General features: G+C 42.2%; 1 protein-coding gene across 15 annotated transcripts in view; it reads right to left on the bottom strand.

The window, feature by feature from the left end:
• PPFIBP1 (PPFIA binding protein 1) overlaps window positions 1-21083 on the bottom strand; it is a 650864-nt gene that overhangs the window by 227362 nt on the left and 402419 nt on the right. For all 15 annotated transcript variants that reach the window (XM_053719064.1, XM_053719065.1, XM_053719067.1 and 12 more), the window contains one exon: window positions 20145-20206. In XM_053719064.1, coding sequence (XP_053575039.1) covers window positions 20145-20206 — 62 coding nt within the window. The remainder of the gene's footprint in view (window positions 1-20144; window positions 20207-21083) is intronic.

Raw genomic sequence — 21083 nt, 5'->3', positions numbered from 1 at the left:
CCTGCCTCAGAGGCAGAGACCATGGTGGACAGGACGACATGTTCACTAGGTCTGCATACCAGGTCCTGCGTGGCCACGCAGGCGCTATCAAAATCACTGAAGCTCTCTCCTGTTTGATCCTGGCAATCAATCGAGGCAGCAACGGAAACGGAGGAAACACATAAGCCATCTTGAAACCCCAAGGAGCTGCTAGAGCATCTATCAGCACCGCTCCCGGGTTCCTGGATCTGGATCCGTAACAAGGAAGCTTGGCGTTCTGACGAGACGCCATGAGATCCAGTTCTGGTTTGCCCCAACGATGAATCAGTTGAGCAAAGACCTCCGGATGAAGTTCCCACTCCCCCGGATGAAAAGTCTGGCGACTTAGAAAGTCCGCCTCCCAGTTCTCCACGCCTGGGATGTGGATCGCTGACAGGTGGCAAGAGTGAGACTCTGCCCAGCGAATTATCTTTGAGACTTCTAACATCGCTAGGGAACTCCTGGTTCCCCCTTGATGGTTGATGTAAGCCACAGTCGTGATGTTGTCCGACTGAAATCTGATGAACCTCAGTGTTGCTAACTGAGGCCAAGCTAGAAGAGCATTGAATATTGCTCTTAATTCCAGAATATTTATTGGGAGGAGTTTCTCCTCCTGAGTCCACGATCCCTGAGCCTTCAGGGAGTTCCAGACTGCGCCCCAGCCTAGTAGGCTGGCATCTGTTGTTACAATCGTCCAATCTGGCCTGCGAAAAGTCATTCCATTCCTTTGGACAGATGAACCCGCGACAACCACCAGAGAAGAGAATCTCTGGCTTCCTGGTCCAGATTAAGTAGAGGGGACAGATCTGAATAATCCCCATTCCACTGACTTAGCATGCATAATTGCAGCGGTCTGAGATGCAGGCGCGCAAATGGCACTATGTCCATTGCCGCAACCATTAAGCCGATTACTTCCATGCACTGAGCTACCGATGGCCTTGGAATGGAATGAAGGACACGGCAAGCATTTAGAATCTTTGATAACCTGGACTCCGTCAGGTAAATCTTCATCTCTACAGAATCTATCAGAGTCCCTAGAAAAGGAACCCTTGTGAGTGGTAACAGAGAACTCTTTTCCACGTTCACTTTCCACCCATGCGACCTCAGAAATGCAAGAACTATCTCTGTATGAGACTTTGCATTTTGAAAACTCGACGCTTGTATCAGAATGTCGTCTAGGTACGGAGCCACCGCTATGCCTCGCGGTCTTAGTACCGCCAGAAGTGAGCCCAGAACCTTTGTAAAAATTCTCGGGGCCGTAGCTAACCCGAAGGGAAGAGCTACAAACTGGAAATGCCTGTCTAGAAAGGCAAACCTTAGGTACCGATAATGATCTTTGTGAATCGGTATGTGAAGGTAGGCATCCTTTAAGTCCACTGTGGTCATATACTGACCCTCTTGGATCATGGGTAGGATGGTTCGAATAGTTTCCATTTTGAACGATGGAACCCTTAGGAACTTGTTTAAGATCTTTAGGTCCAAGATTGGTCTGAAGGTTCCCTCTTTTTTGGGAACCACAAACAGATTTGAGTAAAACCCTTGCCCTTGTTCCGTTCGTGGAACTGGGTGGATCACTCCCATTACTAAGAGGTCTTGTACACATTGTAGAAATGCCTCTTTCTTTATTAGGTTTGTTGATAACCTTGACAGATGAAATCTCCCCTGTGGAGGAGAAGCTTTGAAGTCCAGAAGGTATCCCTGAGATATGATCTCCAACGCCCAGGGATCCTGGACATCTCTTGCCCAAGCCTGGGCGAAGAGAGAGTCTGCCCCCCACTAGATCCGTTTCCGGATAGGGGGCCCGTCCTTCATGCTGTCTTAGGGGCAGAAGTAGGCTTTCTGGCCTGCTTGCCCTTGTTCCAGGATTGGTTGCTTTTCCAACCCTGTCTGTAACGAGCAGCAGTTCCTTCCTGTTTTGGAGCGGAGGAAGTTGATGCTGCTCCTGCCTTGAAATTACGAAAGGCACGAAAATTAGACTGTTTGGCCTTTGATTTGGCCCTATCCTGAGGAAGGGAGTGACCCTTACCTCCAGTAATGTCAGCAATAATTTCTTTCAAGCCGGGCCCGAATAAGGTTTGCCCTTTGAAAGGAATATTAAGAAATTTAGATTTAGAAGTCACATATGCTGACCAGGATTTAAGCCATAGCGCTCTGCGCGCCTGGATGGCAAATCCGGAGTTCTTAGCCATTAGTTTGGTTAAGTGCACAACGGCGTCCGAAACAAATGCATTAGCTAGCTTAAGTGCTTTAAGCTTGTTCATGATCTCATCCAATGGTGCTGTGCGAATAGCCTCTTCTAGAGACTCAAACCAGAAAGCCGCCGCAGCAGTGACGGGCGCAATGCATGCAAGGGGCTGTAATATAAAACCTTGTTGAACAAACATTTTCTTAAGGTAACCTTCTAATTTTTTATCCATTGGATCTGAGAAAGCACAACTATCCTCCACCGGGATAATGGTGCGCTTAGCTAAAGTAGAACTGCTCCCTCCACCTTAGGGACCGTCTGCCATAAGTCTCGTGTGGTAGCGTCTATTGGGAACATTTTTCTAAATATCGGAGGAGGGAAAAAGGGCACACCGGGTCTATCCCACTCCTTGCTAATAATCTCTGTAAGTCTTTTAGGTATAGGAAAAACGTCAGTACACACCGGCACCGCATAGTATTTATCCAGCCTACATAACTTCTCTGGGATTGCGACCGTGTCACAATCATTCAGAGCCGCTAACACCTCCCCTAGCAATACACGGAGGTTCTCAAGCTTAAATTTAAAATTTGAAATTTTTGAATCCGGTCTCCCTGGATCAGATCCGTCACCCACAGAATGAAGCTCTCCGTCCTCATGTTCTGCAAATTGTGACGCAGTATCGGACATGGCTCTCGTGTCATCAGCGCGCTCTGTCCTTAACCCAGAGCTATCGCGCTTGCCTCTTAACTCAGGCAAATTAGATAATACTTCTTTCATAACATTAGCCATATCTTGCAAAGTGATTTGTAAGGGCCTTGATGTACTTGGCGCCACAACATCACGCACCTCCTGAGCGGGAGGCGCAGGTACTGACACGTGAGGAGAGTTAGGCGGCATAACTTCCCCCTCGATGTCTGGTGATAATTTCTTTACCGGTAAAGACTGACCTTTATTTAAAGTAATATCAATACAATTGGTACACATATTTCTATTGGGCTCCACATTGGCTTTTAAACATAATGAACAAGCAGATTCATCTGTATCAGACATGTTTAAACAGACTAGCAATGAGGCTAGCAAGCTTGGAAATTACTTTCAGAAAATTTTCAAGCAATGTAAAAACGCTGCAGCGCGTTTAAAAACACAAAAAAACAATTACAGTTGAAATAACAATTAACTAATTCAGTTATAGCAACCAAATCTTTACATTAAATTTATGAAATTATTGCACCCACTAGCAAAAGGATGATTAACCCCTTAATACCCAAAAACGGATAATCAATTTAACAGTTAACGTTTTTATCACAGTCAAACACACTGTCACAGGTCTGCTGTGACTGATTACCTCCCTCAAATATAAATTTTGAAGACCCCTGAGCTCTCTGGAGACGTCCTGGATCAAGGAGGAAGAAAACAGGAAGACTATGATTGAATTTTAACTGCGCAACAAGGCGCTAACAAAAGCCCCTCCCACTCATATTACAACAGTGGGAGACCAGCTATAACGGTTTCTATGCAGAAATATACGTTAGCCATGTGGAAAAAATCATGCCCCAAAAGATTTATCACCAAAGTACCTCACAAAACGATTAACATGCCAGTAAACGTTTTAAAAAACAACATTTCAGATGTTGTGTAAAGTTATCACTAAGCCTGCTACCAGTCGCTTCTACTGCAGTTAAGGCTCATACATTATTTCAGTATTAACAGTATTTTTTCAGTCAAATTCTAGTCCCTAGAAAATAACTCTACTGTGCATACATTTACCAGCCTGATACCAGTCGCTACTACTGCATTTTAGGCTGTACTTACATCATATGGGTATCGGCAGTGTTTTCTTAGTCAATTCCATTCCTAGAAAATATTTTACTGCACATACCTCATTTGCAGGGGACCCCGCATGCTATTCCCTTTTCTGAAGTTACCCCACTCCTCAGAATGTGCGAGAACAGCCAGTGGATCTTAGTTACGTCTGCTAAGATCATAGAAAACGCAGGCAGATTCTTCTTCTAAATACTGCCTGAGAGAAAAAACAGCACACTCCGGTGCCATTTAAAATAACAAACTTTTGATTGAAGAATAAGTAAAAAACTCCTAACTCCTCTCACGACCTCCTTTGTTGAGAGTTGCAAGAGAATGACTGGATATGACATGTGAGGGGAGGAGCTGTATAGCAGCTCTGCTTGGGTGATCCTCTTGCAACTTCCTGTTGGGAAGGAGAATATATCCCATAAGTAATGGATGACCCGTGGACTGAACACACTTAACAAGAGAAACCCCTAACCCAAACCCACTCTGGGACGGAGAAAAAAAACTCTAGCACCTGAAGAACACAGGAGCCTACAGAGTACACCGTAGCGGGATTCGAACCTCGGAAACCTCCACAAAACATGGATATAGGACAAGCAGGACTGAGCACATGCTCCCAGAAGAATACACGAGGACCAGCCTGGCATCTAGACAGACTATAACTTGTAACAGGAACAAGAAAATGAAACTTAAAAACCAGAGAGAGCCACTCAGCACCCCAACTGGACCAGTCAAGTATAACGGGCACCACGTGTCTGATATAGGCCCCTAGGGACAGAAACTAGTACCCAACCAAGACCAGCCTAATACGTAGGGCTCCCAAGCACTGTCCAAGGCCACTGAAAGTTGCAACCCGAAAGGGATAGACAATATAAACAGACAAACAGCGGATATAACATACCCTAACTTTACATATAACTTCCGCAGAAGCGCCAATGCGACCACAAAATTACTAGTATCAAATTTCAGAGAAGAATTTCCAAATGAAAAACTTATAACATGAGCTTTCAAAATTAAATAAAAATGCATCCTAACCGGATCAAAATAAAAGAGGGCAACACCTACAGGTTAACACCCAGAAGAACGAACATACTGACAGGACCAGCCGGTCAGAGATCCAATTCTTCCAAAGCTCAGAACTGCAAGAAGATACATAAATTAATATACGACAAGAGGATTGATTCATCCCCCGTCATCTAACCCTGCTTGCCGTCTGGAACGGAAGACTGAGGATCCACCAACCCATTAGGCCTGGTATCCTCTTACACTACCAAAACATGCCTCAACAGAACACGACGGTGCGCCAGTCTATAACGAAAAGCAAAACTTACCTCAGCCGGGGCAACTAACGACCCCCCAGAGAATTGAACCCATGAAGCTTCTTAGGAAATCGCTTCCCCAGTGGGCTGAACTGAACCAGACGATCCCATGCCTAACAAGCCCTGGTTACCAGAACACGGACAACATGGAAAATGTAAATGCGCCATGCGGAACCGTGCCATAACCTCTGAAGAATACAAGCCACCTTCCGGAGAAGGATAATCGGCGTTCGGGACATCTGCTTGTGTAGCAAAAGAAGGTTCTGGGGCGCGCGCCTCTCGGGAAACGGAATCCCCAGGAGCGGATGGCTCAGCGGACTCTAAGATCCCCGATTCCGGAAATCAGAGGACTAAAAAGTGGCATTCAGAACATAACTGATGGGCATGGATCACCTGGGCCAATTCATATTCTTTGCAAGAAGTAGAATCAGAATCAGAGACATCCGTCTCCAAAAAATTCAGAATTCTCCATAACTTGGAAATTATAAATATGGACAAAAAATAAACGGCACATTTTACACCCCCAATGGCTGGGGCACTCACTACCTCCTATGACCCAGACTCTAGCGAAACAGAATCACTCCGTCGCCACACGATCAGGAATACGGAAATGGAGGACAGGAGCCTGCCCACGCCTGGTCACAATGTGTGCCGTGCAGTCCAAAAAAAGCGTGCCAGTCCGTAAAGACTGCACAAACTTCAATAAAGGCCTATGTTCCGAAAAAACCACAAGCCCATTAGCCCATCACTACACATTAGCAGACTGAATCACATAATAAACATGATTAAAGTCCCCCCCTGTTCAATAACCCCCCTCAAGAGATATTAACCCTTGATTTCATAAGATAAAAGGAGTCCCACTGGGACCCTGACTTCTTCATACAATACATTTCCATATTGAAAATAAAATGAAAACGATCTTACCGGAATCTATGCCATGGAATAGGAACACGGCCCTTCAAAGTGTGACAGATAGTAACGTCACTTCTGACATGGGCTTGAGTGAAGAAAGCAGGCAGCGGGAACTCGTCAACGCTGATTGCTTATGAAGCTGTTAATATGAGTGGGGATGGTTTCGCAGAAAGACTCTCCCTGCATCTCTAGACTCTAACTTTCATCCATGCTCTCACTGAGAGGCTGACAGGACTACTTAAAACTCCAGTCCCAATCCGACGAGTACTACCCTCCATAAGAGACTACCGAAACCTCTGACCCTTCTCTGTCAACCTCCTGTGATGAGAGGCAAAGAATGACTGGGGGGGTGAGGGAAGTGGGGGAGGTATTTAAGCCTTTGGCTAGGGTGTCTTTGCCACCTCCTGGTGGCCAGGTTCTGTATTTCGAAAAAGTAATGAATGCAGCTGTGGACTCTCCCCGTTTATGAAGAATAAATTTTCAATCCCATATCTGTCTGTATACCAAACACTTGAACAATTAAAAAAGATCATTTTAGCAGCTCTCTCTCACCCCCACTGGAAACATAATTTTGATGTCTCTTGTTTTTGTACAGCTAGATTACAAGTTTGTGCATTCGTCTTTTAACGCTGAAAAGAAGGTATTTTCAGCATTAAAACAGCACCGCAGCCATTGTCGTTATAGGTGTACCGCAAGCCTGTAACGCAACTGTTACGGTACCAACAGTGTACCAAGGGTTAGTACCAGGGAACAAAGTCCTGCATAGGGAGTCAGCAATTCACAACCCAGCCAGTTTCAGGTTTAAAACAGAATGTCATTTATTAAAGGCTAGATGCCTAGTATTTATACAGGTTTGACACCCCCCCCCCCCCCCCAGATGGGGGTTGAAAGACTGTTGTACATTACATGGAGGGAACAAGCCCTTTGACATGATACAATAGAATTATATTACTTAAACACTTCAACCACAAGACACTCTTGGCCCTTCTTATCACTTAGGCGTTTTCTCTCTGGAGGTGATCAAACAATAGAATGCTTAGCACTAATTAGATTATAGCTGGAGCCAGCAACTCTGTCTTTAGAAATTAGTTTCTTAGCTAAACACAATTAACTCCTTCAGTCCTGACAGAAGGGTCTGTCACATATCTCCCCCGTTGTGGAACACTCCGGCAGACCCGGCTTGACCCTTTGGCGGGTCAACCTGGGGATGACCGGACTAGGAGGTGGTAGGCATGTCAGTTTGCCAGGACAATCCATCTGTATTCCCGTTATGAGAGAGAATTCCTGTCCATACAAAGAAGGGTTCAACTTCCTCAGTGCCCAGACTAGGGCTAAACAGTCCTTCAAAATCCCATCAGCTTCTTTACGAGTTTTCTGTACCTGCTCTTTATAGGTATCCACAATCCCTTCATACTGACATAGGGTGCCCTTGAGTTGCTGCACCTCACTATGAGCCAGCGTCAGCTTCTCCTCAAGTGTCGCTAAGTTTGTCTTTAAGGTTTCATGTCCCACTCTCAAGCTGGTGTTTTCTGCAGTCTGTCGGTGCAGCTTGTCTAGCAGAGATTCACGTTCTAAACGTGCTTTTTCCTCTGCGCTCCTCTTCTCCTTCATCAGCGCATTGTAACGGGACTTCCACGTATCAATAGCGGATAGAGATTTACTGAGCTCAGCGTCCTGGGGCTTAGCAGCAGGGGGGTCAGTCTCTGCTGCACGGATCTGAGCACGGGTAGTCACAGGGTTAACATCAGCGGGACCCATGGGAGCATAGGCAGAAACAAGGGGAGCCAAGTCATTTCCAAGAAGAACATCAGCAGGTAAGTCCTTCTTGACCCCCACATTCACAGGTCTAGCGCCCACTCCCCAATCCAAATGTACCCTGGCAACAGGTAGGCTGAACACATCGCCCCCTGCTACCCTCACAGCCACAGTGTCTCCAGTGTACTGTTTCTCAGACACCAAGTTCTTTTGAAGCAAGGTCATAGTAGCACCAGTATCCCGTAGACCACTGACCTTCTTCCCATTCACTTTAACCAGTTGCCGGTTATTCCGGTGGGCAGCTTGCACAAGGTCTGCCTCATGTAGGATGCTCCAGCATTCTTGCGCCTCTACGTAGCGGGCCACAGGCTGAGAGTTACGTGGGATTCCGCCGGCGGGTCTTCTCCAGGACTGTGCTTGGTTCGCTGTATTTAGGGGACACTCTGGTCTTTTGTGCCCTAGTTGCTTACATCCAAAGCACCAAATAGGCTGTGAGTAGCCCCGTGAATTGAACCGGGCTCTCTGAGGGTAGTTCGTGGCCGGAGGCCGTGTGGTATAGCGGTGCGCCGGAGGTTGGTAACTGGCAGCTGCTGGGGTGACTGGGGTTCTGTACTCCACTCTAGCAGGGGGCTTAGTGGTAGCAGTGTCCAGTTTGCGGGCATCCATATACTCATCTGCCAGGCGAGCAGCTTCATGCAGGGTGGAGGGTTTACGGTCCCGAACCCACTCTCTAACTCCTGCTGATAACTTGTCAAAGCAATGTTCCAACAGGAATAGCTGCAGCACCTCTTCCCCAGATACGGCTTGGCACCCCGCTATCCAGTGAGCTGCTGTGCGGTGCACCTTACATGCCCACTCAACGTAGGAATCACCAGCTAATTTAACAGTGTCTCTGAACCGCCTCCGGTATGCCTCCGGTGTAACCGCATACCTGGAGAGCAGAGCCTCTTTCACAGTATTATAATCCCCAACCTCCTCATCTGGAATGGCCCGAACAGCCTCACTGGCCCGGCCGGATAATTTTCCGGATAATATCGTGACCCAGTCCTCTGCGGGTACCTTGTGTAGTGCACATTGCCTCTCAAAATCCGTAAGGAACCCATCAATCTCTCCTTCTGTTTCCAGGAAGTTTTTAAAAGCTGCAAAATTTACTTTTCTCTTTTCCACTTGGGCTGCTGCAGCGCTGCTTTGGCGAAGTAGGTTGGCCTCCACAGCTGCTATGACCCGGTCGATAATTTCCGCAGATGGGTTGGGGCCATAATATGCCAGTCTTATTTTAACCGCCCGATCAAAGCTTGCTTCTTCAGGGGTTCTGTCTGATATGCTGGGCCCATTGGTTCCTTCTGTCCCTGGTACTCTTTCCATCTTAGTCAGTATTGTAATAATCCCCCTCTTCCTGAGGTTACTGGCTTGTGTAGTTGCTCTTCTGGGCGATAAGGTTCATTCCGTCGCTTGCCACCAATTGTTACGGTACCAACAGTGTACCAAGGGTTAGTACCAGGGAACAATGTCCTGCATAGGGAATCAGCAATTCACAACCCAGCCAGTTTCAGGTTTAAAACAGAATGTCATTTATTAAAGGCTAGATGCCTAGTATTTATACAGGTTTGACACCCCCCCCCCCAGATGGGGGTTGAAAGACTGTTGTACATTACATGGAGGGAACAAGCCCTTTGACATGATACAATAGAATTATATTACTTAAACACTTCAACCACAAGACACTCTTGGCCCTTCTTATCACTTAGGCGTTTTCTCTCTGGAGGTGATCAAACAATAGAATGCTTAGCACTAATTAGATTATAGCTGGAGCCAGCAACTCTGTCTTTAGAAATTAGTTTCTTAGCTAAACACAATTAACTCCTTCAGTCCTGACAGAAGGGTCTGTCACAGCAACATCATTCTCGCACTCGTAAAAATGAAGTTTTTTCATGGGATTCCCATAGCGCTGCCATTATGAGTTTTGCGGTGAGGCTAAAAAAGCGAGCGTTACAGCCTAAAACGACAAGATCTGTACCACCATCTAAAGTCAGTAGTATTGAGTTTTACGCTACAAAGCTGTAACATAAAACTCATAACTAAAGTGCTACAAAGTACACTAAACACCAATAAACTACCTATTAACCCCTAAACCGAGGGTCTCCCGCATCACAAATACTATAATAAATGTATTAACCCCTAACCTGCCGCTCCCAACATCGCTGCCACTAAGAAAATGTATTAACCCCTATTCCGCCGCTCCCCGACATTGTCACCACTATGCTAAAGTTATTAACCCCTAAACCGCCGCCCTCCTGCATTGCAAACACTATTTAAATATTATTAACCCCTAATCTGCCATCCGCCCACATCGCCCCCACTATACTAAAGTTATTAAGCCCTACACATCCGCCACTAATAAACCTATTAACCCCTAACCTGCAAGCCCCCCACAACGAAATATACTAAATTAAACTATTAACCCCTAAACCGAAAGCCCACCACATTGCAATAAACTAATTTAAAATAGTAACCCCTAAACCTAGCGCCCCCCTAATGTTATATTAAAATTACAATTTCCCTAGCTTAATGTAAAGAAAATATTTTTTTTTTATTTTTTTTTATTTAATTGAATTTTTCATAATACAGAAAAAAGAGTTTAAAAAAAGTACAGTATGAGTAATTTTACAAGTGTACACATCAATATAGATATTGTTTTACATACAGATAATAAAATGTATTCTTTGTTACCCAACTTTTAACATAGCATTATAGAATAAGATTCTTTTGGTCTTTTAGTATTATATATTTTTGTAGCTTAGGGGATGAGACCTTTATATGAGGAATTTAGAGTGGATATCACTGAGTAATAGGCGTTTAACCATATGTACAAGTTTCCAATGAAAACAGCGACCAAAATGTCTAATAGCGTTGGTATAGAAGTAGGTAGCAAAAGAGGTTGATAGAATATAAATCTTAAACTGTAGTGAGACAGATGTAAATATCTTCCCGCTGATGTATTCAACATCATACAAGACTCCATGATACCTCGCACAAACAGCATGTGCAAAGTAAGTCCCATTGGCAAACCCATTTATATATCCATAAAGTATTGAATTCTCAGAGTCTCATACCCTAGTATGATTAATAGATGATGATTTAGTTTATCTTTTATATGAATGCAAAACTATATATAATCAATATAAACTGTAAACTCAAATATATAGTAACCTTTTATAAATAAAAATGATCTGTTTTCGCCACTACAGTGGTTTCTGTTAGAAGTTGATGACTTTTAGACTTTTTTGTTTTTTTTCCACTATGATGGTTTCGATTGGTTGCATCCTTTAAGCTTTATCAAATAAAAAAAAGAAAAAGATTATATGTTATGTGGTAATTACGAAAGATACCGCTCTACTTGACACCAGGTGTAATCAAAGGGTGCCTGGGTACACATAATGGGGGGAAAAGACATCCGAGCAGGAAATGGGGTTATAAGATAAAATGATATATGATCTATTCAGGGCTGAGTTGAGGCTATGTTGTTCTGTGTAGAACAGATATGACTTAATTATATTAAATATCGAGTTGCAATGCTGACTGGGTTTCTCAAACTAGGGCAATGTGCCATTTAAATAAAACAAATAAGAATTGTTTAACCATTGGCTGTAGTTCTCATAAATAAGATCCATAGTGGAGGTATAATAGCTGGACTATATATCATATCCTTACACCTTAATTAGAGAGCCATGCTGTCTCGGCCACAGACTGCACAGCATGGATTAAAGTAGTCTAGGGAAAAGGTTTGCTATAGTAGTATAAGTAAATAACATGTTCCTATCTCATTAGTAAACCGTGACTTGTGCAGTAGTCTAAAAGCATATTTCAACAAAAGTACAAAACAAGCTTCTACAGAAAATCTGCAAATGCCAGCATGTATGGAAAAAAAAAAAAGAATATCAGTCATTGACAGGGCCGGCTTTTTGTATTAGGCAGTATAGGCAGCCGCCTTATAGCGCACCAGCATGGGGGCACTGAAAGCGGTGCTGAGTTGCCGACTGCCTATGATAAAAAAAATGTATTTTTATTTTTTTTAAATTTGATCTGCGCCTAACGCAACTAAACTTTTTACTACTATACACTTCCAATCCTGATCATGAGTGACACCTGTGTGCGACCTGTCCCACTCTGGGCTGGGCTGGCGTGGCCGCCCGGCTATTATTGCTTTTATTATAGCCTATGGGGAGATTCAGAACAAATTGGGCACCATGGTCCGTGCAGGCAGTGCGTGCATGTGGTGACCGTGTCAGACTCAGTCTCAGTGGAGGACTGGAGGTGACGAGGCGGAGCTCACTTGCCTTGTGCAGCTGTGATGCCTGCCGCTGCCAGTGGCTGACTGTCTACCTGACATCACTCACTCGGAGAGGGAGAAATCGTGCGAGATGAGCCACAGCCACCTGACGTCTCCACGTGACACAGGCTCACACACTGTCTGCACAATCTGAGCCACGTGAGGTGACTGAGTGTGCCCGCTCCCCGCAGACGACCAGTGAAGTCAATATGGAGTGAGGAGCAGGTAGGAATGGTGGGAATGGTGGCACTGGTGGGGGGGTCTCTGAGGAAGGGTCAGGAGCGGGCATGTCTAGGAATGGTGGGGTGGGCGTGGGGGAGGCTCTGAGGTGGAGGGGTCCGAAGGCCGGAGTGGGTACTTCTAGGAATGGTGGGGGTCTCTGAGGGAGCTGGAGGGGGCACACATTGAGTGTCACTGTCAATCAATGTAATTGTCGATCATACATAAATGACTTGACTTGAATGAATGAATGCTAAGAAATAAATATATATTGGTATCAATTGACGGTTGACCTGAAGCAGCCAGCACCCAACACGGTCACCTATACATTATTAAGGGTCATTTCAGATTTGTGTGAGTACAGACAGGAGACAAATCCTTTAATGTATAGGTGCTGGCCTGGGCGCTGGCTGCTCTTCAGGTCAACCGTCAATTGATGCTATATTAGATTTATCAGGACAGGATTCAGGAAAGTCATTAAGTGTCAGGCTCAGTCTCTTCTTAATCCTAGTGGGCTGGCTGGACGCCACACTAGTTCTGCTGGCTGCCTGCTGCTATATGATCTGCCTTATTCTGCTGTAGACGGCACTCATGTTGTTTTGTAGACAAGTCAGAGTCTCTACCACTTCAGTAGTCAGGGAACTAGGCAGAATGAAATTGAAAATATGCAGTAAACACCGCCATATTAATTTCATTATAGAGAGAGTGAAGTGAGAGAGAGTTGTGCAGTGCAGACTCCTCTGCAAAGGTGGCTGGAAACCTTGTACTTGTAATGAATTTAATCGAGGGCCAGGCAATTATTTATAAGGTGATACAAAAAATAAATAATAATAATATACATGTGCCTTCCTTTCAGAAAACAATATTAAAGGTAGCACTGCCTGGCAGGTTAGGTTATTCATTACCTTATATTGGTATTTATTACATATATTCAGGTTATATTGTTGTTGTTGTGTGGACAGGATAATTTTAAAGATTGGGGCAATGGGGATGGGGGCGTCCAAATTCACCTTCGCCTGTGTATACAAAAATCCTTGCACCTTCATTGAATGAAGAGGGAAACACATAAAATATTGCTATAAACATAGAGAGCAATACATCTTACATTGATAATATAACCAGGGTAAATGGCTACTTATGATGTAAGGCTATGGGTACATATATTAAATATTTGTATCCGTAAAATATTTTTTGTTTTTCAACCCATGCGAGTGATTGCAAGATGACTGCATAATGTCCTCAAGTCCATGGACCAGTCAAGATAGCAGTGTTTAATTAGTAATAAAGTACAGGACAGTTCATTGCAATATATACTTAACTGCCCTTGCGTGGGTAGTAAAGAATAAATTACTTCACTCCGAGTTTGTAAGTAGCCTGAGAGAGGGAGTTGAGGCATTGAGTATTAAGAGAGCAGGATCTTGCAGCATTCAGTAACAGAAACGTTTCCCCAAGTCCAAAGAGAGCTATTAAGGTTTGTAGCAGTCCTAGGGTCTGTAAATTGCGGAGTCTAGATGTACCATCATTATCTGCTGTGGAACCGGGAGAAGACACTGACATCATGTTTAGTGCACCGGTATAATGAGAAAAGATCCCAGCAGGTGCTAGCACAGGTATATTAGCCATGTCGCTCCGGTGGTACGTGATAACTTCAGTGCTGTCAACGCATGGCTCTAAATAAATACATGGATCCCCACTCGTGCTCTGCATCTCAGTCGGGCTGCCTCAAAGCAATTCACTAACATTACCCGAAGTTGGTTTGACGGTTTTTATGCTTTGATAGCTGCAGTGTAAAAGAGGTAGCAGGAACCAGGGCCCCAAGGCTCCGTCCACCCCAGATAGCCCAGTATTCTCGCTCACCACGATCTCCTCTGTGCGTAGTGTAGTATTTATAGGGTTGACAGCCTCTCTGATTGTATTTATGATAGTGTCATGATATGCTCCTAGTAGATTACGGATAGCAGTAAGAATATCAACAGCTTCCTCCATGTCCACCACAGCGAAAGTTGACTTGTAGGCACTCTTTCGGTTTGTTCACGGCACTCAATAGGTACTGCGTAACGACTGGGCCGTTGAAGGTCTTATCTTTAAAGTTGCTTCAGGCACGAATGACTGCAAGGTTTTCGGTGTTATTGAGCTACTCAGCCCCAACTTCCTATGCAGAACTCAAATCTGTTAATATTGTGCAAAGATGAATCCTCTGAAAGGTGATATATGGATTTGAGTGAAATGCTAGAGCAGCATGCATCCATGCGACCGATCATGGCCACCGCCGGAAGTTCCCCAGCTTAAATTAAATTTACCTATCAAATTAAAACAAATAAGTTTAAACTAACAATTAAACTAATATAATTATTAAACTAAAATTAAACTATCAATTAAATAAACTAAACTACAAATTAAAAAAATCCCAACACTACTCTAAAAATTACAAAGTATCTAATTACAAAAACAAACAAACATTAAATTACAGAAAATAACAAACGAAATTATCAAAACTAAAAAAGAATTACACCTAATCTAAAACCCACCACCCAACCATCCCCCCAAAATAAAAAACCTAAATCTAAAAAAACCTAAGCTACCCATTGCCCTGATAAGGGCTTTTGGATGGGCATTTCCCTTAAAAGGGCATTCAGCTCTTTTACTGCCCAAACCCTAATCTAAAAATAAAACCCACCCAAAAAAACCTTTTAATCCCAACACTACTCTAAAAATTACAAAGTATCTAATTACAAAAACAAACAAACATTAAATTACAGAAAATAACAAACGAAATTATCAAAACTAAAAAAGAATTACACCTAATCTAAAACCCACCACCCAACCATCCCCCCAAAATAAAAAACCTAAATTTAAAAAAACCTAAGCTACCCATTGCCCTGAAAAGGGCTTTTGGATGGGCATTTCCCTTAAAAGGGCATTCAGCTCTTTTACTGCCCAAACCCTAATCTAAAAATAAAACCCACCCAAAAAACCCTTTAAAGAACCTAACACTAACCCCAAGACGATCCACTTACAGTTTTTGAAGTCCCGCTTGAACGATCTTCATCCAGGCGGAGAAGTCATCATCCAAGCGGCGAGAAGTCTTCAATTCAGACGGCCTCTTCAATCTTCATCCAGGCGGCATCTTCTATCTTGATCCCGGTTGCGCGGAGCGGGTCCATCCTGAAGACATCCGGCGTGGAGCATCCTCTTCATACAGTCGCCGCCGTATACTAAATCTTCAATGCAAAATATGTGATCCAAGATGGCGTCCCTTGCATTCCTATTAGCTGAAAATTTTGAATCAGCTGTTCATATCAGCCAATATGATTTAAGCAGCTCTAATTCTATTGGATGATGAAAACTATTAGTTATATTGTAGCTAGCTTAGGTTTTATTTCACGGGTAAGTATTTAGTTTTAAATAGGTATTATTTAGTTAATAATTGTAAGTTTAATTTAGCTCTATTTTAATTATGTTAAAGTTAGGGGGTGTTAGGGTTACGTTAGGGTTAGGGATTAATAGTTTAATTTAGGTTGTTGCAATGTGGGGGGCTGGTGGTTTAGGGGTTAATAGGTTTATTTAGTGGCAGTGATGTGGGAGGCCAGTGGTTTAGGGGTTAATAGTTTTATTTAGTTGCAGCAATGTCGGGGAGCGGTGGAATAGGGGTTAATATATTTATTATAGTGTGGGTGATGTTGGGGTGTGGCAGAATAGGGGTTAATAACTTTAGTATAATGGCGGCGACATCGGGAGCGACAGATTAGGGGTTAATACCTTTATTTAGGTGACGGCGATATCGGAGCAGCAGATTAGGGGTTAATAACTGTAGGCAGACGTCAGCAATGTCGGGGGAAGCAGATTAGGGGTGTTTAGACGTGGGGTTTATGTTAGGATGTTAGGTTTAAACTGTATTTTCTTTTTCCCCGTAGACATCAATGGGGCTACGTTACAGATCTTTTCTTTCCGCGATCGCAGGTGTTATTTTTTTTTTCTGACCCGCTCTCCCCATTGATGTCTGTGGGGAAAGGGTGAACAAGCACGTCAAACACAGCGCTTGTTTTTGGTGCGCTATGGAGCTAAAAAAAAAACATATCGCCCGCAGAAGCCTTTTTTAAAAAAAAACTTGTAATGGCAGCGCTATAGGGGATTAAAATAACGCCACTTTTGTTGCGTTCGTTAATTTCCCTATAGCGCTCAAAACCTGTAATCTAGGCGATAGTATCGAGTATTGACATTTTTAGCATACGTGGTGGATTCAACAGGCAAAAGCAGCTTTTACAAATGACAAAATAAGGAGCAAAGGATCCATTTGTAAACAAATATATTATTTTTAAAGGATTTAAAGTCCCTTAAGAAACCAACTACATTTAAAGGGACAGTCTATAATCCCTTTATTACCCATTCCCCAGTTTTGCATAACCAACACAGTTATATTAACATACTTTTAACCTCTGTGATTATCTTGTATCTAAGCCTCTGCAAACTGCCCCTTTATTTCAGTTCTTTTGACAGACTTGCAGTTTAGCCAATCAGTGCCTGCTCCCAGATAACTTCCCGTGCATGAGCACAGTGTTATCTATATGAAACACATGAACTAACACCCTCTAGTGGTGAAAAACTGTTAAAATGCATTCTGAAAAGAGGTGGCCTTCAAGGTCTAATAAATTAGCATATGAACCTCCTAGGTTAAGCTTTCAACTAAGAATACTAAGAGAACAAAGCAAAATTTGTGATAAAAGCAAATTGGAAAATTGTTTAAAATGACATGATCTATCTGAATCATGAAAGTTTGTTTTGGACTAGACTGTCCCTTTAATGATATATATTACAGATGTAAGACAATCTGAGCCGGGCATAGGGGGACAAATGCTTTTGGTTTATCAGAAGTTGGCTTCTACATAAAACCTTACTTTAATTTTAGGAATTCCAATAAAATCCATAGACTGGATGTCCCACCTAGCTGATGGCACTGGGTACTGTGAGAGATTTGTATTCACCAAACAAAGCTTTCCCATTATTATTATTTTATAGCCATATATACTCAAACAAGCTGTAAACTTTCTCCCCAGGAGACAATTGCATCATCTCAGGAGAAACACAAAAGCAATAATTTTGCAGAATAAACTGTTTAAACCAGTGATGGCCAATATGGGATGGGGGGGGGGGAGTAGTTCAATAGTTTAAAAGCCTTAAAGGCTGGATATAAATGTATGGTTCATATGCAAAGAAATAATAATGCATTTCCAAACAATTACCACTGGCACATATATCTAGTTAAGGCTGCAGGACACGCGCTGTCTGTTCTTCCCTCCAGGGGGCGCTACTGAGATGTAGTCACCTTGTTTGCCCATCTAGCAGAAGTCCCCAAAGCACAAGTTCTTATTTTTGCTTTCCCCCATCCAAAAACTAGTGCAGAGGGCCACGTGTGGCAGCTTAGATAACTGGTTGGCTATCACTAATATAAACACACAAAGTATTTAAAGAGACATAGAAGTGGAAATTAAACAATGATTCAGACAGAATATACAATAAAAATATATCCAGTTTACTTCTGTTATTAAATTTGTCTCTTTATTTCTGTCTGTGGAATCTTAGCCCCTTACCACGAGGTCATACAGAGATAGCCTCAGGTTTATGCACGTGTTTTACAAATGTTAGACAAGCAACCTAAGCAGTATAACTAGAAGCACTGTTTATTAAAGGAGACAGAACACAAACTGAAAGTGCAGCTTGTATAGGAGAAATACAAACAGTGTGTGCAAGTGAAGGCATAGCCAGGCTGTCACTAACTTGCTGCAGCTCCCTCTACAGTGTATTTGTATAACATTTCTATACACATTGCTACGGGCACTCTCCTAGGCCTACCACAGTAAGCTCTCATGGAAAATGCTTATGTTTAATGGGCATTCAGCTACATCCTACTGCCAGCAATGCACCTTAGAGTACACGGGGACTAGATCTACAATTCACTTCAGCCTAGTGCAGACAAATGTTCAGTTATGCATAATGAAACAACTTAATATACTTTCATTTTTTAATTTTGTACCGTTTTCGTGTAATTTATCCCTGAAATTGCTGGTTTTCTAATTCTCAGAACTTGAGATGCACCTGTTGATGTATCAAGTCTAACTCTGCTACATAGCTGTGCCTAATTGGCTTTAGGTAATAACAGCTGCAGAACAGTTTACTTAAAATTTTTCTTTCATGATTCAGATAGATTATACATTTTTAAACAACTTTCCAGTTTACTTCTGTTATCAATTGTGCTTCATTCTCTTGTATCTTTCATTGAAGAAGCCAGCAATGCACTACTGGGAGCTAACTGAACACATTTGTAAGCCTATAAAATGGGCATACAATTTAAGCCACCAATAAGGAGCTAGCTTCAAGCTCCTGAACCTATCTAGATATGTTTTTAAGCAAAAGATAAAAAGAGAATTTAGTAAATTAGATAATAAAAGTAAATTGGAAAATTGTTCAAAATTGTATGCTCTATTTGAATCAGAAAAGATACATTTCGGGTTTCATGTCCCTTAACATTGGGGTTGATCACACACTTTAATTTTTTTTCAACAGAAAATTACCATTAAAGTCTATGGAGAATTTTGTAGCTAAATCATTTGATACTTTTTTCTAAAGGATTGTGATAGCATAGACCCCATTATAACTATGGTTAGCCTTGTTGTCGGCAGACTAAAGCCCAGATTGGCTCTTCCATATAAGGCAAATGGTGGCTGGAGTTTGGCTATTGATAACAAGTTGAGAAACAATATGTTAATTTGTTTTTGTCTGACATGTTATTCTATACATACTATATACATAAAACATCTTTTTATCTATCCAACCATAATATTTAAATATGTACCAGGTTTTAGAAAACTGTGGTCAGAGAGGACATGATTATATTATAGTACTTTAAAATCTATGCATCTACATTATACTTGGCTTTCTAGCCAACAATAATAAGTGAATATAATAGAATAATTTGTACATAGATTTGTCTTTCCTCTCCTTTTAACAAGTTTCAAAATCCGGTACTGATATTTTAGATGTTTTATAACAATATACCATTTCAGTGTGGATAAACACATCTAATTTATTTCAAGTTGGAAATGATTTCATTAAATTCTACATTCCCATTGCAGCAACTATAAATGTGGTGTTGTCACTTTAAGAATCAATTAATTGTTGTATTCCTGTCCAATGGCTGTAAACCAGCCTTTTTTTAAAGCAGGTTGACTTAGCACTCAGTAGGTCTATGAATACCGCACCAGCCGAAACGCGTAAGATATGTCAACATTTTTGCACCCTGTTATGAACTGTGTTCATTTTTAAACTGTTTAAAAATAAAGGATCACTTTTTAACCCATAAGGACTGAGATGGTTTCCGGACCACTATTCTTGTTTATTTGTTTTCACACGTTATTCTATAGCAACACAACAGAAATATCCGGTAATTACAAGGTGTGTACTGTCCCTTTAAAGGCTGGGATATATAGATGACAAATCTCATGTGTTGTAAGATATATCTTATGTGCTACAGAATGATACAGCTGAACTCCAGTGACTGAAGCATTTTATGGTACAGAGCTATAGCCCTGTCGTCTCATACCTTCTCCTCATTGGCAGCCATCAGCATCTCCAAAGCCTTCTTCATTTTCTGAACTTCAATGTCTATGAGAACATAAAAAAATCATCAGGTGGCAAAACAAACAGGAAAACACCAGTGATGCTCATATACAGTATATACCTGTATATTCTATCTATCTATTTATCTGTCTGTCTGTCTGTCTATCTATTTATCTATCTATCTTACCTACAGTGTAGCTTCATTTTACACAGCTCCTGCACGAATATAAACCTGGGGTAAAACCAGAGGCATTTTCTTTTTTAATACATAAATATTTTATGTGAAATGTAAGTTTTATGTCTCTGTATTATACTTCCTACAGCTTGGAGTGTTGATTGAACGGTTAGTGAACGCACATTTCCAGCAGTCCCAGATGCACACAGAATGGTATTTGTTCAGCTTCTGTGCCAGGATTGTGCCTATTCTCTAGCGCAGCATTGCTGCATGAGATAACCTGGGTCATTGCACAGTATGGAAGCTACATGGGTAATTGCTGTTCCACATATTTCTATTGACGTAAATGTTGCACAACAATGCTAAAGACATTTTGAACTACACTTAAAGTGATGGTAAATCTGAGCGTTTAATAGAAAAACAGCAGCTCGCTAAAATTAGAGCCTCCAGCCATCCACAGCACAACGCTCTTCTACCAATGAGGTGACGTTTCCACCTCTAAACCAATAGCCGTGCGTGTCATCTGACAGTGTTCTGTATGTGTTGCTATTTGAATTTTGAGTGCTATAAAACAGGGTTCATAAAAAAAAATTCCCCCAAGACCCAGTGCCAAGATATCACATACTTTCATGACCCTATTTTTGTGATGGGTCTCAAAAATGTTGAAGTAATATACAAGATAGCTGCAATTTTGTGTGTGTACTTTTTGCCTGATTGCAGTCAAATTTGAAAGTGTTGTAAAAGGTA

This window comes from Bombina bombina, chromosome 6 (genome assembly GCF_027579735.1).
Source record: "Bombina bombina isolate aBomBom1 chromosome 6, aBomBom1.pri, whole genome shotgun sequence".
Taxonomy (NCBI): Eukaryota; Metazoa; Chordata; class Amphibia; order Anura; family Bombinatoridae; genus Bombina; species Bombina bombina.
The sequence above is the reverse complement of the archived record's forward strand: the minus strand, read 5'-3'. Positions and strand labels throughout refer to the sequence as shown.